At 39.6% G+C, this 24,952-nt stretch overlaps 1 protein-coding gene across 1 annotated transcript; it reads right to left on the reverse strand.

Moving 5' to 3' along the window:
• Positions 1-97: 97 nt before the first annotated feature.
• LOC131240794 (laccase-1-like) lies at positions 98-17,182 on the reverse strand. The gene is made up of 5 exons (XM_058239265.1): positions 17,037-17,182; positions 16,764-16,915; positions 14,589-14,827; positions 13,137-13,265; positions 98-1,344 (listed from the first exon to the last, which is right to left on the reverse strand). Exons 1-5 carry the CDS (start codon positions 17,166-17,168, stop codon positions 221-223), a joined length of 1,776 nt encoding a protein of 591 aa, XP_058095248.1. The 5' UTR covers positions 17,169-17,182; the 3' UTR covers positions 98-220.
• Between the last annotated feature and the right edge of the window lie 7,770 nt (positions 17,183-24,952).

The raw sequence follows: 24,952 nt of genomic DNA on the forward strand, positions 1-24,952 counted from the left end.
ATTTTATAGCAATGGTAGAAATAAAGACATTCTCCTTCTTACTATAGGAGGCATGCACTATCAGATTTATAAAGTTTATAGAACAAATGTATTACAATGGGTGAAGAACTGGGGTTTTCCTCTGAGTAGACGATGAAACTGGCTGCGTGGTATGAGAGTGCTCATTATATGTATGGTAATTAAAAGAACGTTCACCATGGGTAGTCATGACATGAAAGTATCAACACTGGGGAAGATCCTTGGGAGGAGGGAGGAGGGACTGAGAAGGGTCAGGGCCATTTTGGACGATGAATCCCATCGCTAGGCCCCATGTGCTGTGTTCTTCTATGTGGCAGTGTATAAACCAAACCCCAGGATTATCTGCCTTGAACCTGATCACCGCCCATCCCCCTCTTGGAATTGCTATAGTATTCCTCTCTGGTGGGTCCACTAGATTGAAACCTGCCGGGTCCCTCTTGCTGTTGAAATTTCCAAAGCCGCTGCCCACTATGAAGAAGTTGTGTCCATGGAAGTGGATTGGGTGGTTCTCCAAGTTGAGGAAGCTTGTATCTTGCAGCACAAACTCCAAGCAAGTGTCATAAGGTACAGACAGGAGTTTGTTGCCGAACTCTGAGTTCATGTTCGCATGCAGAGATGAAGTGCCAGTGTAGTTGAAGGGATGCACTGGCTTTTCAGGGAAGTCCAGGGAAAGGGGGTGCGTAGTGAGATTTCGGTAATGTGACTCCAAGATAGAAATGGTTGGGTGAATGAAGGATTGGTTGTTAATGGAAGCAGAGAACTGCTTGCCGTATAGGCCTTTGCACTTGCGGTTTGGAGGGCAGTTTTGGAGGTTGAGGCTTATGGTTAGGAAGACCTGTTTGTCGACTTTCTCGGGCACATTGCATGGGAAGCTAGGGGAAGCAAGGCTCCGAAGTTTGTTGGAGAATTCAGTGTTGAAGGCGGTGTCCTGCAAGGGAGGAAGGTGAGGGAGAGAAATGCCTTGAGGATTGCTCGGATAATCAGGAGAAGGTTGTTGGATCTCCGTTGTCTTCTTGGTCCTTATGTAATGGATGAAACCGACAGTGGTGGTGTTGTCGAAGGGGAAAATGCTGCTGACATATGGCCTTGCAGCCATTGAGAAACTTTTGGAGTAGGTTGCTTGGTTTGTGGTGAGTAGGACATTGGTGGTTTGTCCAGGAGCAATCATTATTGCCGGGGTCACGAAGGGCTTTATGTATGTGCCATCGATCTCAACGACAGTCAGTGAGTGGTTGGTGACGGCAAAGAAGAGCTCTTCATTAAGGACTGCATTGATGATCCGGAGCATATAAGTCTCGCCATGCTCTACAGTCTGTACAAACGTATCTGTATGTTGAAAAAAAGAAGAGGTTACGCAGGGGTGGCAATTCCCACTGTATTTAGTATACACTGCTTTGTGAAAAATATAGCCTATGGAGAAATTTTTTTATTTTTTATTTTGCAGGAAATTTATAAAAATGATATCATCCTGAAAATTTCAAAATCTCAGCAATTTTATTTTACTTTTTTCCCCTTCACAATTTTATTGTGGAATTATATTGATTTTAAATTTTAAACTTTTTTTATAAATAAATTATCATACATATTTTTAAAATACTTTATTTTCAGCAATATTTTCATGATAATATCGTGAGAAAAATGTCAAAATCTGAAAATCTTGCCGAGAAATTACCATGCTGAGAATAAAAATTTTCATGATACCCCGTCTACAAAAATTGGCACTTACAACTCACGCATTGAGTTGTACAAATTTTAAGTATTTCTATTTTTTTATTCTTTTATTGTCGTTATTAATATTATGGAGAGGATCAGGGTTTAGCTGTTCTCTACAGCTAATTGGGGTCTTTGTTGCCCCTGGATTCTCTTTTTCTAATGGAGATAACAAAAAAGGGAGTTAATTCATACTCCAGCGTAGTGTCGCACTTGATACTCAGGCACTCAGAAATTGTACACATGGCATGACATAAATTAAACCATCTAAATTGTTGAACGCATTACTGTCCCAAAGTAAGATTGGCAGAACAATCCTGACCTCTTGAGTCATGGCTGCTTGTTTGTTGAAATAGGACTGTCTCGTGGGACCCATATCCTTTTTCCTTTTTTATTTTTTTATATTTTTTTTTGAAGTTGGACCCATAACTTTTAGATAGTTTAATTTGAATAAAACTTGTATATATATATATATATATATATATATATATATATATATATATATATATATATATATATATATAATGGTCTCTTGCGCACTGTACCGCAAAGAGTTTATATGCCTTTCTGTGTGGGGCCTATTATGATGTTTGTGATAAATTTTTTAAATATGCGACTAAGAATGAGGAGGTTCCAAAAATTAAACGGGCCGCATGAGAGGACGTTAGATGCATATTTTAAGGTAGACGATGCCACATTGATGACAATGTTACCAGTTTAAGCTCGATTGGGAGCTTTGGATGTTGTTAGATGTGATGTGTCCATCTAACAAAGGATTTTCTCTTACATTTGTGCCATCCTTAATATGCCCCACAATTTAGATAGTCTGTGTGGCCTTAATTACATAATATTTTGGGCCCACCACCATAAAAAGAAGGGACAATCGGGCAAAAACCCCCGGATTCACGGAAGCGGATTGGCTGATGTACCGCGAAATGGGATTGCGTACTGAGTTACTCAGTACCCTCTTATCGTGCTGAGTAAACTCTGTTGGGCCCACCGTGAATGTATGTGGTCTATCCATGCCGTCCACCGTGAATGTATGTGGTCTATCCATGCCGTCCATCCGTTTTTCCATCTTATTTTAACGGTTGAGGCCAGAATTTAATCATACCCATAGATCAAGTAGACCATACCATAGGAAACAATTGGAATAATGATTTCCACCGTTGAAACCTTTTTAGGGCCCACAATGATGTTTATTTCTCATCAAACCTGTTAATATGATCACACGGACATGGTTGAAGGGAAAAAAAATAAATATAAGCTTGATCCAACACTTTTGTGGCCCCCAAGAAATTTTCAACAGTATATGTTCAATTCACACTGTTTCCTGTGGTGTGGTGCACTTGAGATTTTTATATACTTCATTTTTATATTCAAGCCCTAAAATTATCTGTTAAAATGGATGGATGGAGTGGATAAAATACATAAATCAAGGTGGACCCCACAGAATTTACTCAGTACGCAATCCGCTTCCGTGTACCACACACCCCCTGCAGGACTCGGATTGCGTCCTACCCCCGCCTGTCTCTAGCCCGGAACGGGCAGTTCTGTGGGCGGGCCCACTGTGATGTATCTGTTTATCCAAACCGTCTATCTCTTTTCTCGTATCATTTTAATTCATTAGCACAAAAATTAGACAGATCCAATGCTCAAATGGACCACACCAAAGATTACTCTTGTATTTAATGCAACGAACATTTAATGGTTTGTGCATTTAATGCAACCAAGCTTATAAGTTGGTGTGGTCCTCTTGAGCGTTGGATCTAACTCATTTTCATGTTTATGCTTTAAAATGATCTGAAAATAGGAATGAACAGTTTGGATAAACAGATACATCACGGTGGGCCCGCCCACAGAACTGCCCGTTCGGGGCTAGAGACGGGCGGGGGTAGGACGCAATCCACGTCCCCCCTACATAGCTGCTGTAAGTACGTGTCTCCCGAAGACGAGACTGACACTCCTCGAGCTCCGGGTTGTACGAACGGTTCAAAGGAGATCAAAGTAAGATGGCCCCACGGTGATGTATTTATTATATCTACACCGGTCATCTATTTTTAGAGAGCATCTTAGAGCATTATCCAAAAAATGAATCATATTCAAAGATCATATGGACCACACCACAAATAGCAGCGGAGATCGTGATTTTCACCGTTAAACAATTCGTAGGGCCCACCATAACGTTTATTTTCTATCCAATCTGATCATAAGGTTACAAAGACCTGAATATAGAGAAAACAAAATCATATTGATCCAAAACTTCTGTGATCCAAAAATGGTTTCAATGGTACACGTTCAATCTCCCTTACTTTTTGCAGTGTGGCTTGCTTGATGGTTAGATCCGTCTTATTTTTAGTCTCAACTGTTTGGATATAACACATACTGTTGCAAAAAATATTGATTTTAATAAAAAATATTTTAATAATAAAATAATATATAATATAAAAATTTGTTTTGAAAAAATACTTTTTTGCGAGTTTTTTGGGAATAGTCCCACATGGAAAAGAGAAGAGAAAAACCTGTGGTTTATGTGAAGGATGTGGAGTATTATAATATTTACCTACCTAGTTCGTGGACTATGGACCTTGCGTGTTCCAGTGCGCCGCACTCTGGCTCGGGCACGGGCTCGGGCTCGGTGTGAGGGCGTGGGCATGTGAGGCAGTGTGGCTGTAGAGGCGCTAGTGGCTGTAGACTCGAACCGGAGCGAGACGTGTGTGAGTCGCGGTGCGACTAAGTGGCTATGGCGGGTGGTTGGTTAGCAGAGAGACTAAAGGACTGAGAGAGAAATCTCTCAGTATAAATAGAGGGACTGAAAAGAGCTGTTACAGCAGAAACTGTAATAGCTGAGCCATTAGTGCAAGGTCCATCTGTAACTACTGCATGGCTAGCCCAACAGCTAGAAAACGGCTAGTTGTTGTCTCACAACAGTCAGCATGCAGCAGCTTAATGGTCCATGCACAACAGTCAGAAAACGGCCATAAAACGGCTAGTTTTCCAACAACTAGAAATGACTTAATGAAATTTAAGTCTCTGGACCATAACCCCTTAGCCTATAAAAAGAGGACCTGGATGAGTTTCCAAACCATCTCAACTCACTCCAGCAAACTCATACGAACTGAGACAGCCAGCCCCTCTTCACTAATATATTCTAGTCTTTCCAGCAATATAGCAAGATTTAAACCTTAGCTTGAAGAACAGACTAGCGGTGTGGTCTAGAACGGTTCAACTGAACCAGTGGCTGAAGATTTGAACTGACCTGTGCAGAAGTCAAAACTCCTTTTCTCTTCTTTTCTTCTTCTTTTGGGATTTTTTCCTTTATATTGTAATACTGTCAGAAAGTGTGTAATTGAGTTCCATTTGGTGGGCCTTCATGTTTGCTGAACGCAGACCCACACCAGGCTCGTCGTATCCTAGAAGCTATTTGCCTGTAACCTACCAGCATACTCAATTCACTTGAGTAGGGGCAAATAACGCTTTAAGGACAGCATTTCAGACGTGCTTCAGCCTGACATAATTTCTGATTATTTTGCACTTTTCGGTTTCCACATTATACAGAAATACATTAATCTGTATATATCCAACAATCTTAAAGCGTTATTTTTCTTATGGAAATCGACAGTGTTTCATCCATCAAGTTGATGAATCAGGACTTGATACGTCTTGATCGGTTCGATGGAACCAATTTTACAAGATGGCAAGACAAGCTGAAATTTCTCCTGACGGTGCTGAAGATCTATTACATATTAGATCTAAATTTGCAAGCACTACCTGAAGCATTTGACAACGACACACCTGAACAAGTAGCTGCCCGCACCAAAAGAGCCGAAGACGAACTCTTGTGTCGAGGACACATTCTGAACGTTCTTTTCGACCGCCTGTACGATCTATACCAACAGACGTCATCAGCAAAGGAGATCTGAGCCGCTCTGGAATTCAAATACAAGGCTGAAGAAGAAGGTACCAACAAGTTTCTCATCGCCAGGTATTTTGACTTCAGCATGGTAGATAATAAACCGCTGCTGCCCTAAATTCAAGAACTGCAGCTAATAGTAAACAAAATCAAAACGATAAAAATCGATCTTCCTGAATCATTCCAAGTGGGGGCTATAATCGCCAAATTGCCACTGATGTGGAAAGACTATAGAAAGAAGTTGCTGCATAAAATCGAGGACTATACACTGGAACAAATCCAGAAACACCTCAGGATTGAGGAAGAATCTCGTAACCGCGATAGAAAAAATAATAATGGAAATACCTCGTCCAAGGTACATGCTGTAGAAAACACTAATAACAAACATCCCGAGAAGGACGATTCCCTTAAACCTAATAAAGAAAAATTCAAGAAGAACACCCAAAAGAAGAACAAAAAGTTCAAGGGCCCATGCCATGTCTGTGGAAAAATCGGGCACTATGCTCGAGTATGCCGCTATCGCAAATCTAAAAAAGAGGCAAGTGCAGTAGAAGAAGGCGATATCGTGGCTATGATCACTGAGGTGAATACCATCCAAGGTAAAGTTCCAGGTTGGTGGTATGATACTGCCGCTACTGTACATGTGTGCTACGACAAATCAGCCTTCAAAACCTATGAGGAATTGACCGATGGTCAAGAAGTCCAAATGGGTAATGAAGTCCGATGGAAGGTCGTCGGCAAAGGGACTGTCGAACTGATATTCACCTCTGGAAAGAAAGTGATTTTAACTAATATACTGCACGTCCCAGACATGAGGCGAAACTTAGTTTCTGGAGATCTTCTGGGAAAATCAGGCATACGGGTGGTGTATAAGTCAGGTAAACTGATTCTGTCCAAAAATGAAAATTTTGTCGGAAAGGGATATGCTTGTAACAGAATGGTTAAGTTTTCTCTGAATGAAAGTAGCACTTCTGTGTATATGGTTGAATCCGCTGGACTGTGGCATGATAGACTAGCCCATATAGGGTATAGTACCTTGAAGTTCATGGTTAAGAATGGTTTAATCTCATACACAGATAATGAAACCGAAAAATGTGAAGTGTACATGAGATCCAAAATGACAAAGAAACCTTTTCCAAGTGTTGAAAGATCGTCTCAAGTATTGGATCTTGTGCACAGTGATATCTGTGAGTTAAACGGCATTCTTACTCGTAGAGGTAAATGGTACTTCATAACCTTTATAGATGATTGCTCTAGGTATGTGTATGTGTACCTATTAAAGAGCAAAGATGAAGCATTAAACGTGTTTAAAATATATAAAGCAGAAGTGAAAAATCAACTGAATAAGAAAATAAAAATTCTCCGTAGCGATAGAGGAGGAGAATACTTCTCCAATGAATTTGATAACTTCTGTGAAGAACATGGACTGATACATCAATGTACAGCGCCATACACACCTCAATAAAATGGTATAGTTGAAAGGAAGAATAGAACATTAGTAGAAATGATCAATTCAATGCTGATAAGAGCAAAGTTACCACTAAGTCTATGGGGAGAGGCACTGCTTGCAGCATGCCATATAATAAACAGAATTCCATCTAAAAAAAATATAAAATATCTCCATATGAAACATGGAGAGGTAGAAAACCTAACCTAGGATATCTAAAAGTGTGGGGGTGTCTTGCATATTGCAGAACCCCTGATCCAAAAAGAACTAAGTTAGGACCAAGAGCTATTAAGTGCGCCTTCGTAAGGTATGCACAAAATAGTAAAGCTTATAGACTTCTAGACATAGAGTCTAATACAATAATAGAATCAAGAGATGTTGAGTTCTTTGAAAACTCACTATTCTTTGAGTCAAAGGATAATAAAATCCAAACTCCTAATAGAGAACCAGATAGCACAGCTCCACAGATGGTGGAAGCTCCTATTGAGCCTCGTAGAAGTTAAAGGACAAGAATAGAGAAGAGTCTAGGAGATGACTATATAGACTCACAACGTGTCATTTTTCATATTGTAGAAGGAGATGGAGAAAATATTATAAGAAAAATACCTATAGTAATGACTATAGAAGATGATCCTAAAACATATAAAGAGGTCATATCTTCTAGAGACTCAGCTTTCTGGAAAGAAACTATAAACGATGAAATGGAATCTATACTATCAAATCAAATATGCGAACTAGTTAACTTACCTCCAAGTTCTACACCCATAGGTTGTAAGTGGGTATTTAGGAAGAAATATCACACTGATGGGACTATCCAAGCCTTTAAAGCTCGACTAGTAGCTAAAGGTTTTAGACAGAAAGAAGGGATAAATTACTTTGACACATACTCTCCTGTAGCTAGAATAACATCCATTAGAATATTATTTGCGCTAGCTTCCATACATCATCTTCACATCTATCAAATGGATGTAAAGACCGCATTCCTGAATGGTGACCTCAACGAGGAGTTATATATGGAACAACCTGAAGGATTCGTTCTACCAGGAAATGAAAACAAAGTATGTAGATTAGTCAAATCATTGTATGGATTAAAATAAGCACCAAAACAGTGGCATGAGAAGTTTGATTCTAAAATACTTTCTCATGGTTTCATGCATAATGTAGCTGACAAATGCATATATTCTAAAGTAGATGGTAGTTACATCATTATTATTTGTCTGTATGTTGATGACATGTTAATAATAAGTAATAAAATGGAAGGTGTAACTGAAACAAAAAAGTTTCTATCTTCCGTATTTAAAATGAAGGATCTTGGACAAGTTGATATAATTCTTAGTATCAAAGTTAAAAAAATTGTGGGGGTTATGCTTTGTGTCAATCTCATTATATTGAGAAGATACTAAACAAGTTTAACCATCTAAATATAAAAGAAGCAAAGACCCCATTTGATCTAAGTATCAAGCTAAAAGAAAATACTGGAAGAATAGTTGCACAATTAGAATATGCAAGTGTTATAGGGATTCTTATGTATGCTATGCAATGCACTAGACCTGATCTCGCATATACTGTGAGTAAACTTAGTAGGTTTACTAGTAACCCCAGTACTGAACACTGGAATGCAATAAGTAGAGTCTTTGGTTACTTAAAAGCAACCAAAGACTTAAGACTATTTTATTCATAGTTTCCTGCCATATTAGAAGGATATACCGATGCGAGCTGGATATCGAGTACAGGGGAAAATAAGTCTACTACAGGGTGGATATTCACCCTAGGAGGTGCAGCTGTATCTTGGGGATCCAAGAAACAGACTTGCATAACGCATTCGACTATGAAGTCTGAATTTATAACTCTGGCTGCAACAGGGAAAGAGGCTGAGTGGCTAAAGGATCTTCTATTAGAAATTCCTTTCTGTGTAAAGCCTATATCGGCTGTGTCACTACATTATGATAGTGAAGCCATATTAGCTAGAGCCTATAGCGGCACTTATAATGGTAAGTCTAGACATATTAGTCTTCGACATGATTATGTCAGACAATTGATTCGAGATGGAATCATTGTTATTTCTTATGTGAAATCAAGCAATAATCTAACAGATCCTTTCACTAACCCTCTACCGAAAGAGGTAGTAAAGGCTACATCTAGAGGGATGGGATTGAAACTCTTCAACCAAAGTTTCACCAGTGATGGTAACCCAACTTAAAGTCAGAAAATCTCTAATTTTGAGTTCAATGGGTAAGAACAAGTCACTGATATGTGAAAAGTTTTTAGCACTAAAATTATAAAACCTTATCCATAATAGATAAGTGCTGAGCGTTACGATAGAGGGTTGAGTCTTAGAACTCTTAATGAAATCCAGTCTATAAGGACAAGTATCTTATAGTAACGGAGACGTTGGAAAGATTTCACCTATATGAACGTAGAAATGGTGCCGTCTCTCATGAGAGTTAGGAGTTTTCTCTCGTGATCATTCACGAATTAGGATAAGCACATGGCCATTAATTGTGCTGAGAAAGATTGTGGAAACTCTAATAAATACATAGCGAATATGTGTGTGGTATTTTCAATTCTGTTATCTAGGAATAACTGGTTCAAAGCTGCGGCTACTAGTCATTTCGACAGAGTTTTGAAATATTTACACTAAGGAAATATTAAAATCGAAAGATATCTTTCTTTATGCATATAAGCTAATTATTCTGGCAGTATTGTTTAACCGAGAAAATAATTTTATAAAATCAAGTGGGGGATTGTTGCAAAAAATATTGATTTTAATAAAAAATATTTTAATAATAAAATAATATATAATATAAAAAATTGTTTTGAAAAAACACTTTTCTGCGGGTTTTTTGAAAATAGTCCCACATGGAAAAGAGAAGAGAAAAACCTGTGGTTTAGATGAAGGATGTGGAGTATTATAATATTTACCTACCTAGTCCGTGGACTATAGACCTTGCGTGTTCCAGTGCTACGTGTTCCAGTGAGTAGCACTGGAACACCCGCGCGCGGGCTCGCGCTCGCGCTCGGGCACAGGCATGGGCAGGGGCACTGGTTCGGGTTCGGTCTCGGTCTCAGTCTCGGACTCGGTCTCGGTCTCGGTCTTGGTCTTGGTCTCGGTCTCGGTCTCGGTCTCGGTCACGGGCACGGGCACGGGCAGGAGCTCGGGCTCGGACTTGGTGCGAAGGCGTCGGCATGTGAGGCAGTGTGGCTATAGAGACGCTAGTGGCACACTTCGCACGTTCGCATTGTGTCGCAGAGGGTCGCTCCTTCACGACCTTGAGCGAACCGGAGCGAGACGTGTGTGAGTCACGGTGCGACTAAGTGGCTATAGCGGGTGGTTGGTTAGCAGAGAGACTAAAGGACTGAGAGAGAAATCTCTCAATATAAATAGAGAGACTGAAAAGAGCTGTTGCAGCAGAAACTGTAACAGCTGAGCCATTAGTGCAAGGTCCAGCTGTAACTGCTACATGGCTAGTCCAACAGCTAGAAAACGGATAGCTGTTGTCTCACAACAATCAGTATGCAGCAGCTTAATGGTTTATGCATAACAGTCAGAAAACGACTAGTTTTCCAACGGCCAGAAATGGCTTAATGGAATTTAAGTCTCTGGACCATAACCCCCTACCCACCATAGCCTATAAAAAGAGGACCTGGGTGGGTTTCCAAACCATCTCAACTCACTCCAGCAAACCCATATGAACTGAGACAGCCAGCCCCTCTCCACTCATATATTCTAGTGTTTCCAGCAACATAGCAAGGCTTAAACCTTAGCTTGAAGAACAGACCAGCGGTGTGGTCTAGAACGGTTCAACTGAACCAGTGGCTGAAGATTTGAACTGACCTGTGCAGAAGGCAAAACTCCTTTTCTCTTCTTTTCTTCTTCTTTTGAGATTTTTTCCTTTATACTGTAATACTGCCAGAAAGTGTGTAATTGAGTTTCATTTGGTGGGCCTTCGTGTTTACTGAACGTAGACCCACACCAGGCTCGTCGTATCCTAGAAGCTATTTGCTTGTAACCTACCAGCATACTTAATTCACTTGAGTAGGGGCAAATAACGCTTTACGGACAGCGTTTAAGACATGCTTCAGCCTGTCCTGATTTCTGATTATTTTGCACTTTTCGTTTCCACATTATACAGAAATACATTAATCTGTATATATCCAACACATACCTCATGATATGATGCACAAAACTTACTTACGTAGATACAGCAGCTGTATAGCTGCTGTGAGGTACACTAGCCAATCTGCTTCCCCGGATTCATACGGTGGCTACAATATGGGAAGCAGATTACGCCTAGAATACGGATCCTTTGTTAGCGTATTGTTGTAATTTAATTGGACCGTATGATTGTGCAATTGCTTCGGCGATTGAGATGAACCAATCACTGTTCATGGGAGAAAAGCATGAAAGTCGGGACGTGGATTAGTTACTCACAGGTTGAGTAGGAGTCCGCTGCTGAAGTGACGTCACCAAGTTTTATGGGTCCTGCTACGATGTAAGTGTTGTGTCCACACTGTCTATCTATTTTGAGATATTATTTTAGGGCATGAGCCAAAGAATAAGGTAGATAAAAAGCTGTAGTGGACCCACCACAGAAAACAGTGGAGAAGTGATTTCCACCGTCGAAACTATGCTAAGGCCCACCATAATGTTTATTTGAAATCTAACCTGTTTAAAAGCTAAAAAATACATGAAGGGAAAACACAAATATCAGTTTGATCTAAAACTTCTGTGGCCATTAGAAGTTTTTAATGGTGGGTGTCACTATCCCCACTATTTTCTATGCTGGGTCCACTGGAGATTTGGATTTAACTTATTCTTGGATATTACCCTAAAATGATCTCTCTAAATGGATGAAAGGCGTGATACAAAACATACATCATGGTGGGCCCATGGAAATTGGTGATGTCTATTAAGTAGTAAGTCTCGCTGCTCAACCAGTAAGTATCTAATATGCGCCCGGAGAGTCCGGAAACGGATTGGCTACTCCCCCTGCCACTAGCGTTTGGCCGGTGGTCGGTGCTCTATAGGCCCCACAATGATGTATGTGTTTCATCCAAGCCGTCCATCTATTTTTCTAGATCATTTTATGGTATGATACCAAAAATGAGATATATCCCAATCTCAAGTGGACCACATTAGAGAAAATAGTGTTGAATGAATGTTGACCATTAAAAGCCTTTTAAGGGCCATAAAAGTTTTGGATCAAGCTGATATTTGTTTTTTTCCCTTCATCTGGTTCTGAATGAGCTAATCAACATATTGGATGTCAAATAAACAGTACAATGGGCCTTAGGAGCATTTAAATGGTGGATATCTAATCAGTATTCTTTTCCTGTGGTGTGTTCCACCTGAAGTTTATATCCCATAAAATGATATGTAGAAATGGATGAAATATATACATCATGGTGGGTCCCACAGAGCACCGAACACCAGCCACGGTGGCAGGGGAGTAGCCAATCCGTTTCCGGAGAGTCGTGCTACTGAATAGACATCACTACGGGGCTATAAAGGGTATGATCCAATTGATTGGTGTATGTGCTTCAATTATGGGCTCAACACCTTAAATTTCAACCGTAGTCACTAAATTCCCACTGTTTTCTCTCATGTGTCCCATTTAATTTTTGGAACCTTCTCATTCTTGGTCGCATATCTTACCATGATTTCAAAAAACAGATGGACGGGTTGGATTTATCACAAACATCATAGTAGGTCCCACATGTGAAAGGGTTTCGCAGAAATTTCAATTTTTGGAACCTCCTCATTCTTGGTCGCATATCCTACAATGACTTCAAAAAACAGATGGACGGGTTGGATTTATCACGAACATCATAGTAGGCCCCACATGTGAAAGGCTTTCGCAGATAATTCTCTTGCAATTCCAAATTTCTGTCTGTGAGGGTAGGAGAGAGTTTTGTTTTTTTTTAAGACTCTCCCTCTCTCAACGAAGTTGAATCCCTCCCATGTGTATGTGTGAGAGAGAGAGGGAGAGAGATTGCCTTTGGCAGAACAGGGGTGGACGGTGTGTGTGTGAGAGGGAGAGAGATTGCCTTTGGCAGAACAGGGGTAGAGGGGTCCAGGTGAACCATTGATGGTATATGCATCTGAAATATCGGCTGCTGCCCCCGACATCATGGAATCTGCTAGCATGGCTTCGATGTCTCTCTTCCACCATTCTCCTGCATGTAAATACATTACAATAAGAAAACCTTCAGAAAATGTGTAGAAAAAGAAGAAAAAAAAAAGAAGGAAGAATAACCCCATCCTGGCCGCCCGTTAGACGGGCCCTTCAATGTATTTGTTGTTTGCCAAAAGTCAGGCTGCTCTGTTATTCAGATTCGCCACACGTGCATATAAGATGTAGAGTATGCGTTTACGTTTTTGTACAGTAGCCGCCCACCTAAGTAGACCGGTCTGATGATTGTGTCAGAGCACATCCACAGCGAGGCCTGCCGGATGAACGGCCTGGATCAATCGTGTGGAGTGATCTATGGTACACCATGGTTTACTTTTTTTTTTCCTTTCTTTTTTAAATGCAGGGCAAGCACGTGAGGCGCGTTGCTTTGGTACGAGGCATCACGCGGGGCACCCGCATTTGCACGTAGCATAGAAAAGTGGACAAGACGCTGATTGGGTGGTGTGTTTACGTTGCAAAGTTATGTGGGCCCAACCCTGATGTATGTGTTTATATCCACACTGTCAATCCATTTTTTTGGAAGATAATTTTTGGGCATGAGCCCAAAAGCGAGGCAGATCTTGGACCACACCACAAAGCAGTGGGAATTTGAATGCCAGCCATTTAAAACTTTTTGGTGGTGAGGGAAGTTTTGGAGCAAGCTAATATTTGTGTCTTTTTTTTATAGAGTTTTTATAATCTTGTAAACCGATTGATGGGAAATAAACATCACGGTGAGCATTAAGAAGGTTTCAACTGTAGGGGTCATTGTCCCCACTGATTTATGTCATGTGGTCCAGTATCTGCCTTTTTTAACACATGCCCTAAAATGATAGGGCAAAATAGATGGACAGTGTGGATATAAAACATACATATTGGTGGGGTCCACAACTTTGCCACGTCAACACACGACCGATGTCTCAATCCGCGTCCGGACGACATCCAGCTTGAAGTGTCTCGGCGCCATAAATCGTGGTTGGTGGACCAAATAAAATAAGAGCTAGTGAAATACAAATTTTAATTATTGAGAAATGCTATCGGTACCGCTCATCAGTCTGATCTGGACAGTTTAGATGTCATGTACAAAGAACCAGGCCGATGTGATCATCAAGTGGGCTCCACATTCACGCAACAAATTAACAGCCAAGAGTATTGACCTGGCGTCCAAATTCTGGAAACCACATCATGACTAACATCAGCCTAATTTTTTGAATCGCCTCAATGAAGCTGGGATTGCTTGATGAGCGGCTCTGATATTACACAAGCACCACGTTTCTCTCTGTCTCTTATCTACTCTTTGTTCTTTTTTTTTTTTGTCAACACTCACCGATTATTATGGGTATATCAGCTTTAATTGGGGTTTGAAAAGGATATGGTTTTCGAGGGTAGACGATGAAAGGCCCATGAACGGATGCCCTTTGCCATGATATATGTGCATGCCACCAAAACGTGCCCCTCTGATCGACTGTGAATTTGTAGGTGTAGGATCTTTTGCTTTGGATGGGACACTGTGTTATGTATGCTGGCCCATCAGCCCACCCTGTTCGAAATTGCCTTATTCCATGCCTAATACACCAAGAGAGACAAAAAAAAAAAGAAAAAAAAGTAAGAAATTAGCTGTTCAAAATCAGTTGAAGGCTGTTCGAAGAGATCTGGACCATTCATCAAGCAGTGCCTCTGATGAAATGCCTTGGCATGAAAATCAGGCACATGATCTGTTCGTTGAAGTAGACCATACGGGTAGACAAGACATACCATTTACAGATAGTCAAAGGATCAATTGGGTAAGACATCAGAACCATGTAAACGATGGGCCCCACCATAAAGATCACCTGTCTCAAAAAGAAAGCTAACCCACTCATCGTGTGGACCACACCCATGAGACCATTACAACTGATGTGGCCTGATTGACGAGTGGATGGGCCTGATTTCACTCTAGATGATCTTCATGGTGAGGTCCATCGTTTGTACAGATCCGATGTTCCGCATAAGTGACACGTTCGGTTGGAAAGATGCGGCATCTTTCTAAGTTGTCATACAGCAGGTTGTAGGTGATGAATCCTCATGAATAAAGTACACATAATACTCAAATGAGATGAAAAATATCAGACGGTAGAGATAAAATATCACATAATACAGTTGGTGTTATTTCCTAATAGGATCTATCCACGGCAATCACGACGATGGATGGTTCAGATCATCCGTCAATCTTTTCATGTGGGCCAAATGGTCTCAACACAAGTAATGGATACATTTTACCAGTTAATATTGCTTTTCTAATTTATTGTAATCGGTTCCACCTTTACCAACGATGTTCAATCATTAATCCAGGCCGTTCATTTGCCTACAGTTGGTGGCAGGCAATTAAAAACCCCGCGGATGGCATGAGCACGAATGGGCCAATTTATTTACTATGGTCCATTTTTTTGTGAACGATAGATCATAGGTTAGAAGTATCAAACCAAAGTGCTACCTTATAATCATAAGCAACATAAACTTGATCAATTGAGTATATGTTTCAAGACAATGTTTGAACCTATTTTATTTCTCAACTCAATCTTGGCTGTCCATTTTATACACTATTGATGGATATTTAGAATCATCCAATCCGCATGATTTTTTCACCATGCTTGCCCCAGTTATTTAAATTACTAGTTAGACGTGTCATGTGTCACTTAAAAGCATTGGGTACATTGCTAACATCCCCAAACCCTTTTATGTTATAAATTGATATAATAGCGATGTGTAATTACTAGTGATACTCCATGCACTTATGGAGAAAAAAAAAAGATTTATCTTAAAAAATAAATGAAAGAAAAATCCAGACCACCAATTTGGTCCAACACAGATTGGTGGATGACTATGAAAAATAACATTATAATTGAATGATCCTATCTAGAGTTGGCCACCTTCTTTCATAGCAATCCATTTTCCAGCCCATGGATGGATGGAATAGAACCACAAAGCAATCCTGATGTGCACTGATAAATAGATGGCTCAAATTGCTTATGTGACCTATTTTGATGTAAAAGACCTTGATTGTACTTTTATAGGCTACTGATCAGAGAAATTTTTACATGGAAGCCAATGATTTGTATGCTAGATCTAAAGGGCTGTTGAGATCAATCATCTGGACCATCCAAATGTCTCATTAATGCAACTAGCAGCACCAAAACTTCTGAGCGCGCTGGATCATTAACCATCTTTTCGGTCTGATCAGGCCCTCGTTTTCATGCTAAAATACAGATTCTTTACAGAGGTCTGTTTCCCATCAACAAATTACTCATGTGGAAGTATCTGATCCGTTCAAAAGGTTGGGTTCACCAAATACATTTGACTCAATCCATCGGCTGTAGACTGAGGAAAGGAAACGTATTAAAATGGTCATGCACCAGATTCTTTAATAACCTCAAGCATGCATGAATCTCTAACAAGGACTCTCGTATTAAAATGGTCATGCATGAAATCTACGTAAATAAACTAGCCAGGAAGAAAGGCTAACCAATGGAAGGTAGTGTTACAGTCAGCATGGTTTGTGACCATAATTTCAACGTCATCGCCCTCATAAACGGCGATCGTGGGGCCCGGGTACTTGCCGTTTACGGTGAGGAGAGGCTTGGTACTGCACAAAAGGGTCATGTTCTTCCATTCAACCTGCAATCAGAAACCACAGATATTAGAGTAATTTCCTTTTCAATGAATGTTATGTAACAGAGGGATGTGTATGCAAATGTGTAAGTATGTGAACGTATGTGCATTTCTCCAAGAGACTTACATTGAAATGGAAGTGCCTTTTGGTTGGGGAAGGTGTCGATCGTAACTGTCTGTATTGAACTGAGATTCCAACACTTGAACACAAGAGAACCATGAGCAGAAACCCATGACTCTTGTTGCAGCAGCTCTCCATTTTCACAAACTCTCTAATATGTCGAATGTATTACCACTTCTCTCTCATATATATATATATATGGGTTCTCATGGAATGTGGCCCCACATTACGGCACACGTGTTAGGTACTAGGCCGTTCATTAGGTATTACGCACTGTGCACGTGCCGAATATTAAAAGTAAGTGTCGTACACTCATAAAGTGAGCCACAGATATTCTGAATTTGGAATGTTTTCCCAACGTTGGTTTTTTGTCCAGGGGATGCTCACTGTGTATATTACCTGATGAATGGCTCAGATCTCTGCCACATATCCATCCGATTGCCTGGGGAGGGAGCTGTCATGTGGGGCCGACGTGCTATTAAAATCCTATTTATAGACACCCAGATCCATAGCTCAACTGGCACACTGAGTGGAGATACCTTGTTTCAACACTTGAGGCCTTGGTATCGATCCCTAGTGGGGGTACTGGCTAACATGGAGTGTGTGTACTAACATTGGTGTGTACTAACAAGCTAACCCAAATATATATATATATATATATATATATATATATATATATATAAATATATATATATATATATATATATGTGGAGATACCTCGTTTCAACACTTGAGGCCTTGGTATCGATCCCTAGTGGGGGTACTGGCTAACATGGAGTGTGTGTACTAACATTGGTGTGTACTAACAAGCTAACCCAAATATATATATATATTATAAAATAAAATTAAAAAAAATCTTATTTATAAATGGATGTATAAACGAGTATCATGCATGCATTTCTTTTTTCTTTTCTTTTCTGTTTTTAATATGAGAAATGATCTGGCATTCTCGTACTCCTAGGTTGTGCTGTGATACTTGGGTAGCAGAATTGATTGATCTGGACAGTCCATTAGTTTCAGAAAAGATTTTTATGTATACCATTCAAAGATCACGTTGTTCGAATGATTATAACCATCTGATATATCTCATTAATGGATGGTCAAGATTGTGTTCATATAATTGGCTCCCACCAAAATTTCGAGCCATCTATTTGTCAGGGGCCAACATGGATCGGTTATGATTCTAAGAACTGCATCTATCGGTGATGTAGAGCGGGTTGTGGACAATTTCGTAGCTAAATGTACTAGAGAAGGCCCCATCAGAGGCAGAAGTGATCTGGACCGTCGGAACTTTAAAATGGGCATATCTTGCAAACAGAAATGAGTTATCCGACATGCCATCTATGAATTTGGGGTAGGAGAAGCTACTTTAGCCAACCAACCCCACTATCTTGGGTTGCCCATGCCAAAATTTTTCAAGATTCCATCATACCAATGGTTGAAAACTGATTTTAATTTAGTTTTTGCTATATACAATAAGTTTTAGTTTGATTGTAACTCTTCATCCATTGGGCTCCAGGCGTTGTGTCCAACATCAAAAGTGCTTAGAAAAATTAGGAGAATAACATGGTTGCGCCAAATAGAACACTTACTATTTTTTGCTAAAAACCATGAGGTCTAGTGGAAATCATGATAGTCTATAAATAATAAGTTTACTATTTATATGGCTAATGGTGAAGTGTGAACTGATAGTGTCCTATTTTTTGTCGAAAACTAGAATTGGGCAAAACAGATATGATTCGATCAAACCCGATCAGAACCAAACTGACGGCTAGGATCGGTGCGGATCGAGTTAGGTATTTCAGATCCGAATGATTTTCGGATCGGGATCGGATCATGGTCAATCTGGACGTATCCGATCAGATTTGACCCGATCCAGAGCCTTAAGAGAATTTTAATGGAGGATATCCAAACATTATTGTTTTCCTATGGTGTGGTCCGAGTGAGATTTTTATCCCTCTAATATTTCGTATTAAGCCTTAAAATGATCTGTAAAAATGGTTGAACGGCATCGATGAAATACATACATCATGGTGGGGCCCACAGATCACCGAACACAGGGAGTAGCCAATCAGTCAGGCGTCAGTACCACACACCAACTAACAGCTACTACTATAGCAGGAAATAGGATTGCGTACTGAGTTACTTAATACGCTTTTATCGTACTAAGTAAACTCAGTTGAGCCTACCATGAATGTATGTGGGTTATCCACGCCGTCCATCCATTTTTCGAGATCATTTTAGTGGTTAAGTCTAAAATAGAAGTATTCCCAAAGCTCAAGTGGACCACAATATAAGAAACAATGCGAATAATGGCTTCCATCGTTGAAACCTTGCTAGGCCCCACAGTGATTTTTATTTGTCATCCAACCCATTCATATGATTACGCAGACATGGATGAAGGTAAAAAACAAATATCAGCTTGATCCAAAACTTCTGTGGGCCCCAAGAAATTTCCAATGGTAGAATTTCAATTCACACTATTTCTTGCGGTGAGGTGCACTTGAGATTTGGATATATCTCATTTTTGGGATGAAACCATAAAATTATCTGTTAAAATGGATGGACAGAGTAGATAAAATATGCAAATCACGGTGGACCCCACAGAGTTTACTCAGTACGCAATCCGCTTTCGTAGCCTAGGCTAGCTAGCAGCTGCTGGCTAGGTACGTGGCGTGCAAAGACCAGATTGATGCTCCTTGAGCTTCTAGTTGTACGAACGGTTCAAAGGAGATCAAAGATATATGGGCCCCACGGTGATGTATTTATTATATCTACATCGTTCATATATTTTTAGAGATCATTGTAGAGTATAATCCAAAAAATGAATAATATCCAAAGATCATCTGGACCACACCAAAAATAGCAGCAGAGAATGATTTTCACCATTAAACATCTCGTGTGGTCTACTTGATAGTTAGATTTGTCTTATTTTTCGTCTCAAGCCTTAAGACGAGCTTGCCAAATGGATGGACGGTTTAGATATAACACATACCCCATGATCAAACCTACAGAACTTACTAACATCAATACAACAAGTCAAGTGCACAGCTGCACTTGCGTGAAATGTTGTGAAACGTCAGAGCACGTTAACACTAAAATATTTAACATATATTCGATAAAAGCAAGGATATGTAAATGAATAGTTCTTTCAGAGTCATGCAGGGCCCACTTTAATGTATATGTTTTATCTAAGCTATTCATTCATCTTGACATATCATTTTAGGCCTTGAGCACAAAAAAGCGGTATATTAAAGGCTAAAGTGGACCACACCACATGAAACAGTTGGATTAAATTCATACGATCCGAATCTTACCGAACCCGATCCGACTCAGTTCGGGTCAGGCCAACCATGTATTGGATTGGTCTGAGTCAGGTGACCCAGACTCGATCCCGGATCGGATTGAGTTCGGGTTAGGATATTGAGACTTCAGATCGAGTTGAGTTGGACCTAATCCGATCCGATCCGGACCGATGCCCAGCTCTATTGAAAACCATGAGGTCTTGTGGAAATCATAATAGTCTATAAATAATAAGTTTGTTATTTATATGGCTAACAGTGAAGTGTGAACTGACAGTACTATTTTTTGCAAACTGAGGTCCAGTGGAAATCATGATAGTCTATAAATAATAAGTTTATTATTTACATGGCTAACAGTGAAGTGTGAAATGACAGTGGGTGTACTAACAAGCTAACAAAAAAAATGTAGTTTAATTCGGAAACTTCGAGAGGGTTCATGTCTTTATTTAAGAGGTTGTAAAGTCGTTTTTTATCATAAATAATTTATTCCAAATTTTAAAAATTATTTATAGTTTCTTATTTTCCCGTGGACTCGAGGTCCTTTGATTCGGAGTGGTAACCCCTCGAGGAAAATGGTGCTCGACTTCAACACGTACTTCCCTGCGTCAATCGGCCATCCTAACCATCCACTCCACGTATTAGACAAAGGATGACTACAAAAGAAGGCCATCCTAAATCGAAGATCGTTGTACAAGCAAATTTCCACTAGTTGGAAGATCATGAAAGTCCATGAACTCGGTTTTTTAACAGTAGACCATCCCTGACAAACTACCATACGAATGCTTCCAATAAAAGGAGTGGAGCTAAACATCAAATTACCATCAAGACTACAATTTCGGGTACATCCGCAGACTACTGAACCGGTTGACTGGTTCGTTTATGGGATGGAGGTTTGTTGAAGAAAACAGACAGCGGAAGGAGTCAAGGTGCTTAGCTGATCTTCCTGTCTGAGCGATGTGATATGGCTGCTCCCGCGAGTAGCCACTTAGATGGCTGCTCTCCCCAATCTTCACACGTGTGGCATGTAATGCGAGAGATCTGGGCTGCTTGTCAGTTGGGTCCACTTGGTTTGTGCCATGGCCAGAAAATCAGCCAGTTAAAGTTATCAAGTGGGGCAATCCATGCATGTTCAATGCAGACCGTTTAACGGTTCATTTCTTCTGGGACCCACCTGATGATCCAACCAGAATGATAATTGGTCATGCCACATATATATAGTGAGACCCATCGGGTGAACGATCTAGATCTTTCCTACACGTGCCATATTAATATGTGGGAACTAGTAGCTACTGCATTCCTCTTCCTAAGCTGGAAATGGGCCGGGTCGTCTGTGTGGTCTGGAATGCTGTGTCTGGTCTGGAATGCTGACCTGATGCGTTTTCGGCTCAGGCTTTTGAGATGAGCATGTGATTTGGGCCCATGCCTGGTTTTGATCAGGTCCGATCGATAACTGGCTCAGGCCAAAGGTTAGGCTTACAGAATTTTCTAATTAGCTGAAATATTTAATGGCCCAGTCCTGCTTTTGACTTGGGCCCACTGGGATGACGAGTCCTTGCGTAGCTCGACTGTCTCTCAAATATTCTTTTCGTCATGGCTCAACGGCGGGGTAACAGCTTAGTGGGTGAGTCCCTGACCGTGGGACCCACCTCGATGTATGTGTTGTATATCCACGCAGTACATCTGTTTTACCACTTCATTTTATTTTAGGGCATAGTACCTAAAATAAAACATATACAAATCTCAGGTGGACCACACCATAGGAAACAGTGGCCATTGAACGCCCGTCATTAACAATTTCTTAGGGTCCACGTAATGTTTATTTTCCATCGAACCTGTTGATAAAGTCGCGTAAACCTTGATGAAGGGAAAACACAAACAGCTTGATCTTCAGATGCCCACCCACTTTCAACATCCATGTGTTTCTCTTCCATTCTATGCCATTAGATTCGTTGGACATACATATTTTTTAATGGGTGGTTAACCAACTTCAAATCAAATTAAAAAATGTAATAAAGAAATTAAAAAATTCAAACAAACAAAGAACATGGATTTTACATGGGATCAAAAGCAACCTTAAATCAAATTATGCAATAGAAAATGAAAAAGAATGAGAAAACACAGATGACATCAATTTTATGTAGAAAATCCTTGTAGAAAAAACCATGGCATAAAGCGACGATCAATTCACTATTAAAAAGAAATGCATAAGATGAAACAACTTACAGTGCAAACCCCACCTTTCCCCTTCGACTCTCAGAAAATCCGTGCTAGCCTCTAAAACATCTCTAACATTACCTTAATAGCATCAACAAACGTACTTATATACTATCACACAGAAATAAGAAACAAAACTTGCACTTATGGAAAAACTTACATGCTCGTTCAATCGACCCAACTGGTTCTTTGATTGACTGAAAGTTTCACAGCATATTTTAGTTGACCTGACTGGACCTTCGGTTGACCAAATACATCATAACATGCAACAGTCGATCAAAACATACCTCTGTTGAATCGAGAAAGAAAACTATAATAGATTAAAGGCACACAATCAACAATCTCCACGGTGGCTTTCATCCTCCATCTCCACTATTTCAAGTTGCTATCACCAACTCTAATCATCTTTATAAAAATACCATCATCAGCACTTCTTGTGAACACTCTGTCTTCATTTCTTCTTTACCAAAGCTTAGAGAAGTCCAATAAAACTTAAAATTTTATGCATGAATAATTTTCATAAGCATATCCGTCAGATTCTTGCTTATGTTAATCTTCTCAAGAGTAATACCTCAATCCTCTAACATTTGTTGGATAAAATCATAACTCACATCAATGTGTTTAGTCCAAAGTGATCGATACACAAAGTTCTTTGTCAAATTGATCGTGCTCTCGCTGTCATAATGTACATGTACAACTTCCTACTGAAGTCCCCAACTCATTCATTATCCATTTTAACCAAGTAACTTCCTTGAATGCTTCCGTCATTTTCATGTATTTAGCTTCGATTATGGAAATAACAACTAGAAATTGAAGCTTAGACATGAAATTGATAGCTCTACCCATTAACACAAATGAGTAATCGGAAATTGACCTTCTATTATCCACATTCACTGCATAATCCGCATCCACATAGCCTATAAGTTTCTCCTCAAAATTTTTGAAAACCAATACATAGTCTTTCATACCTCATATGTAATGAAGTAACCATTTCACTGCTTCTTAATGTTACTTACTGAAGTTTGACATGTACACACTCACAATCACAATAACCAACACATGTGAAATATTCGATCTTGTATAAACCATGACATAATAAGATTGTTAACTATGCTCAAATAGGGCATACGAGACATATACCGCTTTTCTTCATCTAAGCAGGACATTAATATGAAGAAAATCGAAAGTAATCAGCATGGGTTGTGCTAACCGGTTTAGCTTTTTTCAGTCCAAACTTGACTAAGTCCTTCTCAAGATACTCCTCCTGAGATAACCATAACATGCTCTTTTCCCTGTTCACGTGTATATCAATGTCGAGAATTCTCTTTATAACTCCTAAATCTTTCATATCAATTGTTCTAGATAACTGAGCATTCAACATGTTATGGCTAATCAACATACAACACCAGAATAATGAATTCACCGTCACTCATCGATATAAAATAAACACAATGATCGAATTCACTTCTAATAAATCATTAACTCAATATGAAAGAATCAAATTTCTTGTACCATTGCCTAGGCAACTGTTTCATCCCATACAACGACATCTTTATCATATAAAAAATATTCTCATTTCCCAGCACCTCGAACCCTTTAAGTTACTTCATGTAGATCTACTCTTCTGGTTCCTCATATAGAAACACAAACTTTACATCTAACTGTTTTAGTTTCATATTGTATTGGGATCCCTTGATGGATTTATAATGATTGGTGATTGCTCCACCTTTTGTTATATTTCTATCTGTAACTCAAGTTTTTCAAGTGTTTCACATTTGTATGTTTCAACATCAATTATTGATTTTTCCATTTTCCTTGTACTCATCCTTTCGAAACAAGAAACTTTCATCGAACTTGATGTCCCAACTAAATATGATTTTTCGTGAAACCCGGTCATACAATTTCTATCTTTTCACCCCATCACTAGAGTGACAAAAATATACTTCTTAGCCCTTGTTTGGCTTATCTCTCTTAACTAACGGTACATAAAAGTAAGCATCATAACCAAATATTCGCAACATCGAATAATTAGCTTCCTGACCACTTTATACTTCTTTTAGAATTTTACAATCAATAGTAGTAGAGAGAGATCGATTTATTAAATAACAAACCGTAGGGACAACCTTAGACTATGTCTCCTTAGCCAACTTAGAATTACTTAACATACTCCGGGCCCTTTCTAAAAGTGTCTGGTTCATACTTTCAGGCACACTATTTTGCTCCGGTGTGTGCCTCATTGTGTTATGTCTCATTATCTCATTACTCTTACAATATTGATTAAATTCTCTATAAATGAATTCTCTGCCATTATCTATCATCAAAATTTTCACTTTTTGGCTTGTTTGTTTTTTAACCATTACCTTACAAGTCTTGAAAGTAGCGGACACATCGGATTTATGCTTCAAA

Source organism: Magnolia sinica, chromosome 3, assembly GCF_029962835.1.
Source record: "Magnolia sinica isolate HGM2019 chromosome 3, MsV1, whole genome shotgun sequence".
Taxonomy (NCBI): Eukaryota; Viridiplantae; Streptophyta; class Magnoliopsida; order Magnoliales; family Magnoliaceae; genus Magnolia; species Magnolia sinica.